Here is a 19,171-nt window from a genome sequence, read left to right as displayed (position 1 = left end):
ACAGGCTTCCGACAGAGGTTGTGGAATCCTTATTATAGGAGGTTTTTAAGAACAGGTTGAACAAACATCTGTCAGGGATGATCTAGGTTTACTTGGTTCTGTTTCCACACAGGGGTTGGGCTAGATGACATCTCAAGGTCCCTTCCAGCCCTACATTCCTATGATTTTATGATTGTGTATTAGTGCATAATAAGTTAATTAAAAGTGGACTGAAAACAGCCTACAGTCATCATTTTGCAAATCTTGGAAACACACACAAGGGGCTCAGTCTTGAAAGGCATTTAATGCCTCTTGAGAGGTGCTGAACATGCTCACATCTTATTGAAGTCCCTGGGAGTTGTGGGTGCTCACTGATTCTCAGGAGCAGGCCCTAGCAGAGCTCAATGCACACTACTCCCATAAGTAAAGTTAGCAGGTGCTTACGTTTTGCAGGATCAAGTCATTTCCTTGGCTCACATACTCTGCTTTTCACATTACAATTGTGTTGTTTACTAATATTTTTGCAAATCCACATGAACTAGCACTGTAGGTCACTTCTTCAGGAAACACTAACTATTCACAGAGATTTTTTGCTCTGTAGAGAACTGAGCACATAGAACTATGAAGTAACAAGCACTGTAATGGATTTGTTATATACACTAATTTAACAAAATGGCAACACTCTAACAGGCTGTTTTTTTCATTTGCTTTCATTTTTTTAATGTTTTAGTAGGCTGTGACTCGGCAAGGTCCTCAAGCACATGTGTAACTTCTAGCAGGAGTTGTTCCATCGATTACAATGGGTCATGAACACATGCTTAGTTAAGTGCTTTGCTAAATTTGAGGCCTAATTACTTTGCTGACTCAGGGTCATAGTGAACACAAAAGAACATAAGTAAGATGCAGTGTGGATTTTCGTTACATAATCTCTGCAGTCAAGAAGCTGACATTACTAATCAGTAAACTGTGTCGAATCTTGGAAAGGCAGCACCTATAATGTGGTATAAATTGATTCTTAGGTATAAGTGTCACATGCCTGAGGTACATTATAGTTCTGTAGTCCAGTAGTTTTCTGGAACCCTTGAAGTTCCAACGGCATATCTCATTACAACAGCATATCATGGAGTCTGCTTTTACTCTTCATATTACAGATGTACCTAAACTGAAACCCTGGATCCTGACACTCCCAGTCTTTGGGGAAGTTGGATTTATGTAAGCGGGGGAATAGTCCCACTATTGTGGGGAACTGCACTACCCCGGTGAACTGGGCTAGCGAAAGGATCTGAGTCCTCGCTCCCATTTCCTTTACCCAGTGGCCTCCCTGCCCTTGGGTATTCCCCTTCCACTCTCCTGTCTGGCAGAGTCCTCATAATCTCGACAAGGCTGGGCCCAGGATTCCTGGGGGGCTCGATCCCCAACCCTGCTGCAGTCACCTAGGACAGGGGCTAGGGTGTCCCCACTCCGGGGTACTCTCTCTGCACTGGGCACTTCTCTGACCCACTGATTATTACATACAATTTGAAGCAAATGCAAGTTATTTAATCAACAATTAATTTTAAAAAGAATAAGGGGAAATGGGAAAGGTTAAAGGAAACACATCAACTCGCTCTGTGGCAGGGAACATCACAAACAGTGTTTCTGGAATGTCAGGGCAGTTCACAGTCTGTTCCTTGTAAGTCCCAGGCCTTCTTCTCAGGCCCTGGCTGTGCTGCAGGGATGCTGTGGGTTGGACACTCGCTCTGGTGGTGGCCACAGGCTCTAGGTAGCAGGGCCCTTCTTCCCAGCGTTGTCCCTGCCCTGTCAGGGTTACCAGTTCCCCTTCAAGTCTGGCCTGCAGAGCCTCCTGGCTGAGGTGTCTCCCTGTGTTGGGCCCACTGCCCAGGGTCCCCCCTCGCTCTCCACAGCTGCTCATGACACCCGGCTCCGGACTGCTGCAACCCCAGCTCCAGCTCCAGCTCGACTCTGTCTTAGCTACAGCTCCATTCTACCACAGCACGGCTGCTGCTCTGCCTCCAGCTCCCTGGGCTGCTTCTCTGGCCCCTCTGGCTCTGGTTGCTGCAGCTCTTCTCCCAGGACAGGTCTGCTCTGTGGGCTGCTTCTGTGACTCTGCTCCCAGCACTGACCTGCTTCCTGGGCTGCTTTTTTGGCCCCTCTGGCTCTGGTTGCTGCAGCTCTGCTCCCAGGGCAAGTCTGCTCTCTCTGGACTGTGCCTCTGACTGTGGGGCTGCAGCTCTGCTCCCAGGACAGGGTCTGCTCTCTCTGGGCTGCTTTTCTGGTCCCTCTGGATCTGGCACAGCTCTGCTCCCCAGCTCAGCTTGGGCCCCTGCTCTCTCCTTAGCTCGGCCGCACTCTGACTGACCCAGGCAAATCCAGCTCACATGGAGGACGGGACCTCCCTGGCTTCCTGACTCCCTGATTAGCCTGCCCGCCCTGTCATTCAGCCTGACCTGGAGCATTGGCCTCTCCATATTGTTCCTGGGGACTGGCAGTCTCAGGGTCCTGAATCCCCATGGACCCTTCCCCTTTGAGTACTGGGAGCTAGCAACTAAAACACCCCCACTGAATGTTAATAAGGGGGCAACAGTCCCCTTACATTTGGATAGAAATGTTATGAGTGGCCCCCTATCTACCTTTGTGATAAGCCAATCCCAAACCTTGGATCTGAACACTTCTAAAACTTTGGGAAATTTGGATCTGGAACTTTGTGGTTCAGACCCATACTGGAAAATGTACAGAATAATGCAACTGGCATGTTAACAGGTTACGTGAAGCTGCAACAAGCAGCGTGTAAAAAATAATCAGAGAGACATCTAAAAGAAAAAAGCCTTATTGTTTACAAACACTATCAAAGCAGCTGCCATAATAGTTGTCTGGTCATGTGTGGTCTGCATGGTTTCCTTTCTTTTGTATACACTGTTATGTAAATCATTAAGGTCCAGATTCAGATGCTCTAACTCTGATCTTATAGCACTTTACTTCACAAATCATCCCACTGATTAGTTCTCAATGTTAGCAAGGGTGATATAATGGGACCCCAAACATTTTATAGGTCTGAATACAATTAAAGGTAAAAAAAATGTTATGTTTTTATTATGTGTAATATTAGGCCAAAATAACCTTTTTCATATTAAATATATAAGATTTTCCCCTACAATTTAGTTATTTTAGAAGTTAAAATGTAGCCTTTCAGATCTTGTAGGATCTTGTAAGTTTGCAGGAGCTTTGAGGAAACAAAGCAGTTTAACTCAAGCTGCATTCAACTAATTTGGTACCCCTATGTGTTTCAAAGAAAGCATTTTGTGAAAGCTTACTTACGTTTTACAAATGACATTTCATAGCTTGTTGTATATTCATGTTTAATTATTTGAAGGAAAATGGCTTCTTTGTTGAAACTATTCCGAAATTGGTATTGTAATGGTTCCAGTGTAAAAATAGCCTTTTCATCCAATAAAGTGAAATCTGAGGGGATATAAATTTGAGGCGCTTTGATAGGGAGATGAAGGGAAGTGCACATTGCAGGTGTTTGTCTTGAACTTGTTCTGTGTCTCAAGAGAGGATTTCATTTGACAGTCCAGTCTGTCTTTTACTTTTCATGAACTCTAAGGCCCAGTTTCAGCAAAGCATCTTAAGGACATACTTGACATTAAGCATATGCTTAAGTCTAACCTTATTTAACAAAGCATTTGCAGCATTGGGCTACCCGTAGACATTTTAGCTGTTCATATAAAGATTTGCAAAAAAAAAAATGTGTTGAATGGAGCAGGTGTTTGTTTGTTTTTTACTCCTTCCACTTTGCTTTTACTCCAAAATGGCTGGATCATTTCCCCATCAACTTAAAGAAAAGTAAGAATTCCCATTCAGCCCATGACCAAACCATGAAAATTTTAGTTTGAATGGTGAGTTTTAGAAAGTTATTAGTGACTAAAAACAGAGGGTTAGAATGGAATAATTTATACAGCATTTGCAATACTGGGGACTTCAATTTGTGTGTAAAACATTGACATAATATTTTCATATAAGATGAGCTGTTGCTTGTGCATTTATTGATGCACCTACCCTGCCTGACAAAGGTCTATGGACATAGGATAACTGAGTAAGTGTCATGTGATACATCAGAACTGAGCAACTGAAAGTTGCAGAGTGCTACCTAGCTGCTAGATTGGACTTTGCAATGTTATCCTAAGTAAGGAGTGTTTTGATAATTGGGCCTACAGATTTACCCTAATTATTAGCTCAACTATGAGAAGTGACTGAAAGTTTATAAAATGACACAATAGCCTATAGCAATAAATGTTGGTGGGAAAATGTGCAAATGGGAGACAAAAAGATTGAATTAGTCTTTCTCCCTTTTGGGATCTCAAAAGAAAAGTCTTGGGGGTGGTTGGGGGAATGAAGAAGAAGAAGTTGTCTGCCAGCAACCACTGCAGCAAGTTTCAACATCATGGTTGCCACCTGCACCATCTCGTGGGACACTGGGATCTTCTTTAACACTGCTGGGCCTCTGTCATTCTGATCCTGAAAGATGGCCTGACCAGGCTGGGCCAGAGAGGGGAAACCAGAAGACATCATCACCTCCACCGGCTTTGGCTAAACCTGAACCACACCTGGGATGTGAAACTTTGTCATTGCCGCGCTTCATGTGTCGTTTTTCTTCCCCACTGTGAACCTAGGTCCCCGTGTATTCACATACTACACACTACAGCAAGGATATTTATACAGAATATGCCCTGTGAGGTATCATTTGAAAACTAATAACACACTGGTCAGTAATATCATTACAAAATGAATGTAACCACATCATATGTAAAGTTATGAATGGTCTCTGTGTAATGTTAGTAGAACATCTTTAAAACCAGACGGCCTAACCCAGGTAAAAGTAATAAACAGGTTTGTCATAAACAAAGGAATGTGGGTTGACCTCAGTTCATATATTAGCAAAAACAAAGCCATCAAGCTAAATGAGCAGGGGTTATCCTGAAACTGTACTCGAGAGACAGAGAATGAACATGGTTCCTGCATCCCAGAGAGACACAGGAGACTGATTCACCAGGAGACCTTCCTGACTTTTAGGACAAAGACAATTCCTTTGGAACATAAGGGTCAAAGAGAGACTCCATCTTTATCTGACACCTGAGGAGACAAAGAAACCTAGAGCTTTGTGGTCCCTGTGTTGGGTCCTGGCCAGAGCATCTGGTCAGCCATGTTAAGTTAGGTCTTAGTCATTAGAAAGTGTATTTTTACTTTTGTTCATTTGTTCACCCATTCTAGCTTCAATCCCTTCTATTTGGTATCACTTAACCTATGTTAATAAACTTGCTTTATTTTTACTATAATCCAGCTCAGTGCCCTGTTTGAATTGAAAAGATTGTTCACTCCAGTCAAAATGATAAACTGCACTTTTATCTCTTTTAAGGCTCAATGAACCTTACTACTTCTCTGAGTGTTCCAGGAGAGGGCTCAAGACTTCCGAGCAGATGGAAATTTGGGAGTTGGAGTGTACAGCAAGTAGTCACCGAGGCTGCTGGAGACCAGGGTAGAGCTGTTGTATTGTAGGCAGCCTGCTGGGGTCAGAGTGCTGAATCAGTGTTGCACAGCGCACACAGAGACACAGGGAACTATATGCTTGTCTGCTGGCTGTTGGTGTACAGGCTGTGAGCACAGCAGCAGAGCATTTAAGGCACCTGGGTTTACAGAGCAGGCGGTGACACAACCTCTCACTGGTCTGGGTTGCACCCCAAAATATTACACTCACCTTATTCTCTTTTCATTCCTTCTCCATTTGTCTTCTGCCTAGTCAGAGTCTGACTCAGTCAGACAAGACTGTATATATTGCAACACTGGTGTAAGCCTGCAATCAAAGAGGCAGTTAAAAGCAATTCCCTAAACAGCCTGATGTTGGCACAAATTTGCTAATTTTCAGAGTGACTAATACAACTGTGTGCCATGCACGTGTTTATTCCAGCAGCAAGGTTGCAAGTGAATATCAACACAAGAGACAGAAGCTGCAGCTTTTATCTTTGCTATTCTTTTCTTTCGCCTTTTGTGTGTGTTTGTTTTGTTTTGTCTTCTAGGAAATAGGTTTGGATTTTAACAACTCCAACCCATCTCAACTAACTTTTTCTCTTTTTCCGCAAAGGACAATTACTACCATCTAAGAGGCTGTCAGACTAGGGTTATTTCCTTCCAAAGACTCTAAAAAGTTAAGAAGATTTTTAGTAGTGTACTTGCCATGGCGCTAAGCAGACTAAGAGCTCTATACACCAAACCCCGAACCTTATTTAAAACTATTTAAAGTTGGACAGTGAAAGGGTCATGTTGACACCTTTAACTCTTTGTCCCCATATAGTCCATCAAAATTAATACCATCAGGGCAGTGCAGAATTGTGCTGCCTCAGGAGCCAGAATAGTGACTGAATTGTGACTCACAAATAACAGTCTGATTACTGCTTCCCACTTGCTTCAGTGTGGGGAATAAGTTGTACCAACTCTTTTGCTGGCACAGAAGAGTACATCCCCAAATGTGCTGGCTCAGCTACACTGGCTGGCACGTGGGGGGAAGAGAGTAGAGACAAGGCTGCAGCTATTCCCCCCCTCCCTAGCATGAGATGGGAAGTAGCGACCCAGCCATAAGTGGCACATACCTCTTGTGTTTCGGGGAGGCTGACGTGAGTGCTGGAAGCTCCCTAAAAGTGGGAGGGCCACCGGTGCCTGGACTGTGGCCCTGCCCCCTCTTTAGCCCAAGGCCTTGCCCTCTCTTGGCCTCCTCCCCCGAGGCACCACCCCCACTCTGCCCTGAGGAACCTCTCCCTCCTCCCCCAAGGCCCCTCTGCCTGCTCCTCCCTCCCCTGAGCCCCCCACTCCTCTCCACCCCTCCCCCGAGGCCTCCCCACCCACTGCTTGCTCCTCTCTGCCCCATCCTGCTTTAAGGTTGAGCAGTGGGGGAGAGGCGGTGGAAAGGTGCAGCAGCGGGCGTGGGGACGGCCTCAGAGGAAGAGACAGAGTGGGGGCAGGAAGAGGCAGAGCAAGGGCGAGGCCTCAGCGGGAAGAGGTGCCGTGCGGGTGGGGCCGTGAGGGAAGAGGCTGAGCGGGAGAGGGGCCTCGGGGCGGAACCCCAGTCTGGGTGCCGGTGGTTCGCATGGCACTTCTCAGGAGCGTCCAGCAGTGACACTCCACAGGCAGCAGGACTTCACACCTCCAAAGGGAGGTTTGCCACATCTGGCATTTCTTTCCCCGTTTAGGGAGGCTTAGCCTCCTCACGCCTCTTATACACGCTGCCCATGGACCCGGTCCTGGCTGCTCTCTCAGCTCACAATGTGACCTGCAGTGCTTTCACAGGGGATTAAGGAGATGTTTTATGCTGTCGGGGTGGGTACTACTGCCTTACTACATGGCTGCGTTGGCCAGTTCATGAGCTTTAACTTTCTGGGGGAGGAGAAGAAGTTTTGTTAAAGAAGTCTGAGACTCCTGGATTATTTTTATTATTGAACTTTGAAATAAAGATTCCTTCTTCATAATCTCACTTTAACTCTAAAGGAGACACAAAAGGCAAAAGTGCGAGTAGGAGAGTGATAGGGCATCAGGAGGGAGAGCTGTATGGGCACTTTAAAAACATTTTTTTTTAATGACAAACGCATTCACATGAGATACCGAAAGACCAGGAAAGACGAAGGTATGTACAGAGCAACAAGAACATGTCTTTGTGTGCATGTGTTTTTAAGAGAAAGATACGCACATATGAGAGCAAGAGCGAGACCCTGATGTGCTAACTGGGCAACAGGTCATTTTAGTGTGTGTGTTTTAAGGAACTGAGAGAGAATTTAACCACTGTGAAAAATCCCAAGAAAGATGAGAAAACTGTGAAGACCATTAGTTTGTTTGTTTGTTTATTTGTATGTTTGCAGACTAGAGAACCTAGTGGAATTTTAGAGGAAGCAGATCCCTCCATGTCGCTGTGATAAAGGAACTGCTTATACTGAGAGACTTGAGTGATAAATATTGTTTAATCCATGTTATCAATTATTTTTAGTTTAATACAATGGAGAAGATGTAGGCTCCTCCAATTCTGGCTGATTCTAGGGTGGACATTTCCCGTTACCCAACTTCAATATTCTACTCCCTTGACATATGCATACCTCCAAGCTGATGTCAGTGAGGGAACTAACCATGATGGGGAAGCAGAATATCGTGGAGTTCAGAGAAGAGAAGTTTGCCCTTGCTGTGGATCTACCCCAAAATGAGCCCTTTCAAATTCTCCATAATACAAAACCAATGCAATCCATCTGCTCTGCTACATTATTGCTAATTCCTTAACAAAAGTGTACTTTATCATGATTTTACATCTTTTACTGTATTTTACTAAAGGTTGAGATACCTTCAGGGCCAATCAGAACTAATTAGGACATTACATTGGCCATATTTCAGACCTTGAAAGTATTAGGGGACACAGATAAAGCAGTTCACATCTCTCTGTTTATCCCCCAACAAATAAATTATATTTGTGTATACTTAAAGATACAGAAATGCCTATATTATGCTGTCTGACATCTTGTGGCCTATGCGGACTTAAAACAGGAACTTTGCACCATTGGAAAAACTGAGACTCCAAATTTTATAATGGGGTTACAGCATTTACTTATATAACCTTGGTAGGTCTTGACATATTGGACCTCAAAAACTTGACATTATTCTGACCTGAGTCCTGAGTAGTTGGAGTTTGGGTACTATAGAAATTGGCTTTACAGGCAAAAGGTTATAACAATTAATGGCAGTTAAAAAAAAACCTAACCCTCTTAAATATTTCTAAAATAGTTTATCTATAATCTGTGGGCTTGTCTACATGAACATTTAGTTAGCAGCAAGCTGGGGTATAAATCTACCCTGCACTAGCTTGCCGCACATTAACTATGTGGAATCTTCTGACACTCACTAACAGTTCTTTAGTGCACTGCGATCTAGTCCCATTTCAAAGTGAAGTAGATCAAAGTGCACTAGGGGCTAGTCTAAAGTACTATGGTAAATAGATCTAACTTACGCAACTACGATTACATGAATAACATAACTGAAGTCGACGTAGTTAGAGGCACTTACCGCGGTGGCTACACTGAGCTGTGTCAGCGGGAGAATGTCTCCCAGCGACTTCCCTTACGCTTCTCGGGGAGGTGGAGTACTCAGATCGATGGGAGATTGCTCTCCCATTGATTTAGTGTGTCTTCACTAAACCTGCTAAATCAACACTCGCTGCATCTATTGCAGCCGTGCCGATCTACCGGTCAGTGTAGACATGCCCTAAGGAACTGTTAGTGTGTGGCAGCAGTGTTCACTTGGACAGTTGTTGCATGGCAGACTGATGTGGGGTGGATTTAAACCCAGACTTGCTGCAAACTGAATGGGCATGTGGACAAGCCCCCTATGTGATCTAAGTGTATGAACATGCACCTAGTTGAGATGACCTGCTTATTGCACTTGGGCCTTTGCCACTTGTGACTAATACAGCCATTCCAAGCTCATTCTGATAAAATGACACCACATCTGTTTATCTATCTGATTAGAAAACATTTTTAGCTGACCTAAGAACTATCCTTCCCTCCCTATCTCTGTAGAGAATTGTGTACATATGTTGTGAAACAATTGATAGAAATATATACAATTTTTAGAGAGAATGGATGAATGAACAAATCTTACCAGTCACCACGCTTGTGAAGAAAAAATATTTTTATCATTGACTCCATGCAGAAACATAATGTGCTGATTTTGATTGTAGAACATTGTGTCAAAAGGATGTGAAGGTGCTGCTACAAAGTCTCACGTGAGACTGGAGAGGCCTGGAGAACTTGGAGATGAAAAAAGAGCTGATGTCATTTAGTCCATGGATTGTTCCCTAAATTTTATTTTCCATTGCTGTGTCCAGTCTAGTTTTAAATTATGCACCAAATAGGATTTCCACCATTTCCTTTTGGAGACTATTCCACAGTCCCCTAGATCTAGTTTTTAGGGATATTTTTCTGATTATTCAGAAAAATTTGCCTTTGCTTAACTTAGTATAATTATGCCCAGTCTGGTTGGACACCTCTTTTCCCTCAAAACTTGCTCTCTTCAAATATACGTAGGGCCCTACCCAATTTATGGTCCAGTTTGGTCAATTTCATGGTCATAGGATTTTTAAAATTGTAAATTTCATGATTTCAGATATTTAAATCTGAAATTTCATGGTGTTGTAACTGTAGGGGTCCTGACTCAATGCTGAAGGCAGTAGAACAGAAGTAAGGGTGGCATGGGATGGTATTGCCATCTTTATTTCTGCACTGCTGCTGGCTGGGTGCTGCCTTCAGAGTTGAGCGCCTGGCCAGCAGCCACTGCTCTCCAGCCTCCCAGCTCTTAAAACAGCACAGAAGTAAGGGTGGCAATACTGCAACCCCACTACAATAACCTTGCAACACCCTGTATGATCCTCTTTTGGGTTGGGACCCCAGTTTGAGAAATGCTGGTCTCCCCCGTGAAATCTGAACTTTTGTGTACTTTTATCCTATACTATACAGATTTCACGGGGGAGACCAGATTTCACAGTCTGTCACACGTTTTTCATGGCCGTGAATTTGGTAGGACACTAAATATATGTAATTGTTGCATTTGTGCCCTGGTGAAGAGAAGAGTTTAGTGTTTTGCAATGTGTGTGTGTGTGTGTGGGGGGGGGGTGGTTATGTAATACTGAGTGCTAGAAATTTACCTCCAGGAAAAAAAAAAGTTCCGAAATGGAAATTATCCAAAAGAAGAGTCATCCAAAGCATGGAAGTACATACTTTGAAAAATGACTCCATGAAAATAGCATGGGGGTTACATGTGTATTGTCCCTCAGTAAATTTCATATCTATTTACTTACATACAGAACATATTTGATGGGTGTAGATCCTCAGCCTGAGTTATGACAGTGTGCACCAGCTGAGGATTTGACCCATGCTGTTTCCAAATGTCAACACTGCAAATAAAACCGGGGATTTTTAAGTTGAGCTGTTTTCTTTCTGCTTCTACAGTAATAAAGATATTGTGATCAGAACTTGCTGCTGTTTATGCATGAACAAGAATAAAATCCATTTCACTCTGCTGTAGCTGTATCAACTGTGTGCAGTACTAACAGGAGAAGAAAGTAGTAAATGCTTATTTATGTCACTGTAGTAAGCAAATATAACTGAATACACACAGGGAGCAGCTCTGTTGAGTAAGCAAGTGTCATTTTTACAGTTTTTTTAACTGACTGTACTTTACTGGAGCTAGAAGAATAGTCCTTGAAGTTTAACATAGCTGTACGGGAAGGGTAACAGCTGGGTAAGTATTTAAAGGGCCAAACTCCAGTTACAATATGTAAGGAAGCAATACAAATAAAAAAGAGGCAGCAAATGAATCTGAGTCTGGCAGAATGAAACTCTATGGAGACCAACCCTAAATTCAAGAAAAAAAGTACTTTTAGCTTCCTTTAAATGTATGATTTTTATATTTTCCTTTCTAGAAGAATAAATTGATACTGTGGTAAGTAATAGTGGCCCTAGCAAAACACAGTGATCTTTATTTCAAAATTCATCTGTGGCTTCCAGGTGTGAATACACTGTTTTCTTTAATACACAGATATTCAAAGTGGATTGGGTTCTATAGAAAACACATTTATATTTGTTTTCTAACACTTATTGGCTTGTAAGAAAGAGAGAGACTTCTATTTTTTCTTATGTGAAATACTGTATCTTGCCAACTATAAGTTAAGACTCAAGCACAGCATTTGTGATAAACCACACATGCATTTGTTTTTCATCTACTATACTTTAATAAACAAATCAGTGTCACATTCCTGCATGACGCAATTTCAACCCATTATTAATCATACTAAATGTTATTTTGGACCTTTACTTTCCCCCCCTAAATATTGTCAGTGGAATATTGTAGGCCTCTGCTGTTTTCTTTCAGCGAATTCGAGGTCGAAAAGCCAGTCTGGAGGAAATACAGCTGGTTCACTCTGAACATCATTCACTGCTATATGGCACCAGCCCCCTGAACAGACAGAAGCTGGACCCCAGGAAACTCCTAGGTCTGTACAGGCCTCTATTCTATTGAGAACAGCACATTCCAGCACTGTCATTAGTCATAGCTGGTGTCAGTTTAAAATACTTGGCAAGCAGTGTGACAAAAATTCACTTTTTCCAAATGCATTGCTAAGTGAAATGAGAATGTTACAGTGGAAGCCAATATACGTTAGTAAAATGCACTGGCTGGAAAACAACAATGGAAGTTTCTCCACATTTGCTTTTACATCATTTTAATATTAACCCTTTAAGTCATTTCCGCCAGAAGTCAGTAACTATGGAAATTTGGAATGCAATAGATCTTCTATTTCTTTATGTCCTTAATCTAAAAATAAGAGTTAAAAATACACTTGCTTGTCAAAACTGTTCTTCTGCTGTTCTCATTCATTTTATTTATTTTAATCTTTATTTCGGTCGGGTTGAATATAGATACCATTCATCAGATTTTGCTGATAATTGAACTTTGTGTAATTGTGCAGTATGCAGTGTATAGTATCTTTGAGTAACATAAAATCATATTTAAAGTTTTAAATGGTTTTAATGGATATGTAAAAATAAAAACAAGCTATCAGCACTGATGCGTCTCAAGAATTATATTCGGATGCATGGTCAGTGCTGAGCATATACTTTAATTTTAGGAACGGTAGGGTTAGATTCAAATCTCAGATAGGTAGTGCACAAGGCAAAGTATCTTGACAAACCTACAATAGTGAATGTTGCACTCTACACATTAGAGTTCTTAGCTACTATTTTTTCACCCAGTAAAAGACATGGAGCTTTATATTTATAACATGCCCTTCCCCTCAAAAGCTTTTTTTCCCCCAGAGATTCATTATAACTATTTCTACAACTACATTAAAACTACATTAAAATAGAATAAAACTACATTAAAATAGAATACATTAAAATAGAATCACTTCTAGACCCCTGAAGATTTGAAATATTTCATTGAGATGTTATCATTTTGATAAAAAGAAAAGGAGGACTTGTGGCACCTTAGAGACTAACCAATTTATCTGAGCATAAGCTTTCGTGAACTACAGCTCACTTCATCCAAATAAATTGGTTAATCTCTAAGGTGCCACAAGTACTCCTTTTCTTTTTGCGAATACAGACTAACAGGCTGTTACTCTGAAACCTATCATTTTGATCAATTTCGTTTTGACTTTTGTACTGTATTAATTGTAATATGTTATATACACACAATATTAAACATTATATGTAATTAGGTTTGGCAGAATTTGAATTTTTTTTATAATTTTGAGGGATAATAGTGTTTATTTTTAAGCTTCTTTATTTTTATTGATTTAGATTTTCAGAGTTGCAGGAAATTATGGGGAAAGTCACACAATGGGGGTCAGACAATAATTATTTAATGTCAGTACATGTTGAGATTAAAAATGTTAAAGCTTTATAACTGTTAAAGCTTTATAACTGTTAAAACACAAATTGTCATCATCACGTCAAAATATACAAAGTAAATATCCTTAAATCAAATTCTAATAAGTTCTCAATCATCGTTTTTCTTACTTTACCTAGCTGTAAATATCAATTATTATGGATGGAAATATTTTTTTCATTGATTTGTGTGATACAGTGTAAATCAGTGCTTATTAACATTCTCTGATAAAAATGTATGCCTTCCAAGCCTTAATGTAATGTAATATAATGAATTAATATATAAATGTCAAAGCAAAATAAATTGAGATTATAAAGTCTACGTGAAATATTTCCCATTGAAAATTTCATGAAATCAATAAGTTCCTGCAAAGCATTTCAATTTCAACAAAACTGCATTTTTTTGACAGAAAACTGTTCTGTTGAAATATTTTTGACTAGCTCTACCATTTGGCTTCATGTGCTAACTCGAAGGAAAGATGATGGTTGACAAAATCATACACTCTTTTGTTCCCCACCCTCATCGACCGTTCACACAGTCATGCACAGTAGACACTTTTCAGTGGAACACCGCAGACCGTAGGCCTGGTGGAAACAACAGATTTATATGGCATTAAACTGTTTCATATTCAGAAATATCCAAACCTTTCTCTGTAGCTTAAAAATAAAAAAAGATACCACTTAGGGCGCTACTGTTAAAAGTGACTTACAGGAGATGGGGTAAATCTAGCATGAGAAATGGAGTACTAGCTAATTAAGTGCGTGTTTTACAAATTACATATTAAATCCCTGATTCAGGAAAACATCTCTCTTCAAAAAGGGTGCTTAGCCACATACTTAAGTCCTGATAAATCAATGGGATTTAAGCACACGGTTATAGTTAAGCAGGTGCTTAAGTGCTTTCCTGAAGAGGGATGGATTTATCCACGTGGTTACATTTTTCCTGAATCAGGGCCTAAGAGTTCAGTTATTACAAATGACCATTTTACAATTTATGTAACTTCTTTAGAAATTATGTAACTTTGCACTATTCAGACGTTAAGCTTTTGATTACTCATGTTTCACTACAGTGTGTTAAACAACATGGCATGTTGCATTACATCTTGATGTGATGCAAATTAATACAGGAGATGATGTGTCATATTACGTTATGGTTTAATGTGACAGGAAACACCATTTCAAACCTCTTTTAACATGCAGAACAACCAGTCATTTCCATGTAGATCCCACAAGTTCAGTGTGAATTTTTTCTCTCCTGCCGTCATTATGAAAATGTTTCTAAAAAAGTAAAGTTTCCAATTACCACAAATTTGTAAATGTGAAAAATTTGCTGTCAGCTCATATGCTTCATTTTAAGTGGAACAAAAAGATACATTTAGACAGCATATGTAAGTATGTTCCAATTTTTGTGCATTCCTATGTGATCACTTAGCAATACCCTCTTCAATCTGAGGGTTGATATTGGAAAACAGTTCAGGTCCCCAAACCTCCCTTGTGTTCTGCAAGCTTTCATCCAGTATTACTAGATTGTCCATCTTTCCACAAAGTCCTGTTTTGCTGCTGCCTCTTCTTTTGCTCACCAAAGCCTCAATCCTGCACTGTGAGTCACTCACACAGACTGCAGCATCCATGTGGATTGCTGACGTGGCACTTAATTTTGCATCATAACCCTCTCCTCCAAACAGTTTCCTTTGTATGAGAGTTCATCAGAGAATCCTTTCCTTTGTGGTCTTACATATCAGAAAAGGGAATCTTTGTGATTCTCCTATTTTAATATTCCTTTATTTGTGCTCTATATTGTATCCGTGACTAATGGAGTAGGCCGCTGAAACACCATATTCCTCAGATCTTCTCCTGATGGCCATTTTCTTCAAGTGTTTGGCTCTCAATCTTACAAGACCTGTTCTGATGCAAGACTGAAGAACTTATTGTGAAATTTTCACTCTCCTTCCACCTAATCTGGTATATTCCAATCCTTTTTTTTTCCTTTGATACATTTTGTGAAAAATCAAGTAGTAGGCATTTGCCAAGTACTTTTGAATCTTTCCAAATATCATTAGGACCTCTTGAATTGTCTCATTTTGAACATTTTTACTGCTGGTTTTGGGTTGCTTTTTTTGGTGTGTCTTTTTGTTTTGTCAACAAAGCTGGAGGTTCTTTCATTGCTATGACGATCATTAGGTGACCGTCCTATTCCCTCTTAGCAAAACCTTTTCATACTGTTCTTTCAAAGAGATCTTGATGTTTTTCCTGTTCTGTTATCACTTTGCTATCTGCTTCTCTGACAATTGTGCAATAGGGAATGAGTGTTTCTGGTAAATTTCTTGATGTGTTGAAAAGTCTTTGTACATATTTTCCCCTGTGTCAATACTTCAGTGTTGAATACTGTCTGTTGATGGATTTCTACATCTTGCTTCACCATCTGCTCTCTTTTCGTGACAATTCCTATATGCATCTAGGATTAAGATATCTGGGAATTCATCTTTCCTCTCTCACGTTCCATCAGTTAGCCACTGGATTTCTTGAAAAAAATTCTAGTTATACAATGTTTTCAAAATGTCATCCTTTATCTCTCATGAAACTTTAGTCACCCCCTCCTAATAGAATCATAGAATCATAGAATATCAGGGTTGGAAGGGACCCCAGAAGGTCATCTAGTCCAACCCCCTGCTCGAAGCAGGACCAATTCCCAGTTAAATCATCCCAGCCAGGGCTTTGTCAAGCCTGACCTTAAAAACCTCTAAGGAAGGAGATTCTACCACCTCCCTAGGTAACGCATTCCAGTGTTTCAGCACCCTCATAGTGAAAAAGTTTTTCCTAATATCCAATCTAAACCTCCCCCACTGCAACTTGAGACCATTAATACTTTGACAGCACCTCAAACCTGTTATTTTTAATTATGTATTTTTAGTGCCCTTTCCCAGACTTTTCCATCATCTCCTCAGAAAAATGTGAAAAAGTGCCATCCACCTCAACCACTGGATCTGCATTGCAAGTGACCTGATGACCCCCTTCCATATCCCCTTTCTTGCATGCCCCAGAGCATCTACCTACCCTGGTATATCTGGGGTAATCATCCCTCTATGGCATACTGTAAGAGAATATTCTGTACAGCTACTGCATGTGCAATCCCCTTGCATAGTCACATGGGAGCTCTTAAATTGGTGCAGATGGCTTTGTTTAGTCCCTCTTTACCTGTATGATTTTCACCCTATGTTAATTGATCAATATGCCCTGTTCTGCTGATTAGAAATAGCTGCAAATTCAGTGTGTCTTGGGTTTTACTATCAGACTAAGGCACTTTCTTCCAACTTTCCAATCTGGTCTCTCACTGCTGAAAGACTATAGTTTATAATCTTTTTTATACACTTCATTTATACTGGTTAAACACAAGTAACTCTAGCCTTTGCCTCTTCCTCAGCAATGGATTGCTACTTCCTAGGCAGCTTGAATTGATCCACCATCTAGCATTCCCTCTGTGTTGAAGTTACAAAACTAATTCAGTGGTACAGTGGGGGAAATCTATGTTCTCTTCCACAACTGCCCTGGAAAGATTTGCCTAGAGCCAAATTACATACTCCAACAGTGAATGGGTCAAATTCTAAAATTCTTACCTAGTTTTAACATAGTCCTCAATAAGGCAAACACTAAGTTCAAAAAAAGAAAAGGAGTACTTGTGGCACCTTAGAGACTAACACATTTATTTGAGCATAAGCTTTTGTGAGCTACAGCTCACTTCATCTCACGAAAGCTTATGCTCAAATAAATTGGTTAGTCTCTAAGGTACCACAAGTACTCCTTTTCTTTTTGCGAATACAGACTAACATGGCTGCTACTCTGAAACTAAGTTCAAAGGTAATAAAAACTGAATATAGGACTGACTTAAAACTAAGTAACAACTGCAGGATCCAGTGAGTCATCATATTGTGTAAATTAAGGAAAGTAATACATTAGACTGTGTTATCTGTATGTTCTTTGTCTAAGTTTCATTTGGTATAGTAATGCTATCAATTCATATAGTACTGCTGAAGTATACAGTTATTTATGTTAATTATAAGCTATTAAAATACTGATATAATTACACTTTAAATGAGCTCATACTGTAATTGTCTGGACCATTAAAAGTACCGGCATTCACGTTGATTTTCAGTGAGGTTTCATGCCTAACCCCCATTCCTTTGGAAATCCCAGCCTAACCAGTTTAACAGCTTTATTAGTGTTTCAAAATTTGACACCAAAATCCAAAGACTGATTCTGATCTTTTTAGTACAAATCACAGTGTTACTCTAAAGTTATAGTATTTTTGTTTAACTTCTGTGGATGAAGAAGACAACTTTCGAGCGCCACAGATTTCTTCTGCAGGAAGACCTGAAAAAGAGCTCTGAGGAGCTTGGAAGCTTGTCTCTTTCACCAATGGAAGTTGGTCCAATAAAAGATATTACCTCCCCCATCTTGTCTCTCTCATAACCTGGGACCAGCATGGCTACAGCAACACTGCAAACTGTATTTTAGTTGACTAGTTATTGAGAGAGATTAATAAATTAGGATTGAATTAATGAAGATTATTTTTCAGTTTTATGTTTATTGTTGTCTTTTCTCTTTAACATATAGGCAGCGTGTCTCAAAAAATCTTTTCCTTGTTGCCTTGTGGGGGACTTGGGGTAAGTAGAGGCTGTTCCAATGTAATCTGTACAGCATAAATAGATTTTTAAAGTTATTGGTCGTCTTCAGACTCATGTTCGGTGGGTCCTACACTTGAGGAGCTAATATACAATGACAGAAAATAAAAATGAAGCTTTTGTCGTACTGCCATACTGATTTTTTTCTAGATACTGTGTATGTTCATAATCTGAGATTGCAGCATCACAGGGCAATATTTTTGTCCTGATAGGAGGTATGTTACTTGTCTGTCACTGGACATATTTTCTTTAGTGCGTTGGTTTTTGAGAAAAGTAATGTGATAATTAGAGGGGCTGTATTGTAGTGAAATGTTCTTAGCTATAGCGAAAGCCTGATAAAGAGTCCTGAATAGTTAATCCAGCACTATGTTCCACTAAAAGGAAAAAAATAAAGTACACACAAATAGCACTTTGCATAATGGGCATTGTTTACTAACTGTCAGGGCATAATTTTTGTTAATAAAATATTAAATAGAATTTTTGACCAACCTTTTTAATACCAAATTATGGAAACTATTTATTCTGCTACATTTTGAGCCAGTGGGTCCAGATTTCTAGGAGAAACTGTTCCAATATTAGGAAAAGAATCAAAATTTAAAAAAAAAATCCCCCACAGAAGAGAGCTCTATCAACATTTGTTACCATTCTCCTATAATTTGCTGATGAAGGTCGTTAACAGTTAGAAACAATTTTCCATCTACAATTTTCTTCACTGGTGCTTTCTTTAGCTACCCTATGTTCTGTGGTCTAAATGGAACTGTAAACGATCACTGTCAATAAAATTAAGGTGCAATGCTTAGATTATTGGCCACTGATATGCTGGCTGAGAGTTGCACATTTGTTCTAGCTTCCTTTCACTGTTTTTGTCTTCGGGAGTGAAACCACAGTCTCTAGAGTGCAATTGGAACTAGAGGCCAACTTCCATTGAAATACTACAAGTTTGCTTTTTCTCTACTGAAGCTTGCCAACACATTGTATATGCTTTTGTCCCCCACATAGGATAATTTCCATTCCACTGTAATCTTTGCTGTGAGTTTTTCTTATTATGAG

The 19,171-nt window shown here is 40.3% G+C and overlaps 1 protein-coding gene across 1 annotated transcript in view; it reads left to right on the top strand.

The window, feature by feature from the left end:
- HDAC9 (histone deacetylase 9) overlaps positions 1-19,171 on the top strand; it is a 704,858-nt gene that overhangs the window by 534,613 nt on the left and 151,074 nt on the right. The window contains exons 17-18 of the mRNA XM_073333773.2: positions 11,929-12,049; positions 18,054-18,103. Coding sequence (XP_073189874.1) covers positions 11,929-12,049; positions 18,054-18,103 — 171 coding nt within the window. The remainder of the gene's footprint in view (positions 1-11,928; positions 12,050-18,053; positions 18,104-19,171) is intronic.

This window comes from Lepidochelys kempii, chromosome 2, assembly GCF_965140285.1.
Source record: "Lepidochelys kempii isolate rLepKem1 chromosome 2, rLepKem1.hap1, whole genome shotgun sequence".
Taxonomy (NCBI): Eukaryota; Metazoa; Chordata; order Testudines; family Cheloniidae; genus Lepidochelys; species Lepidochelys kempii.
Note: the sequence above shows the minus strand (reverse complement) of the source record. Positions and strands in the feature narration are given on the sequence as shown.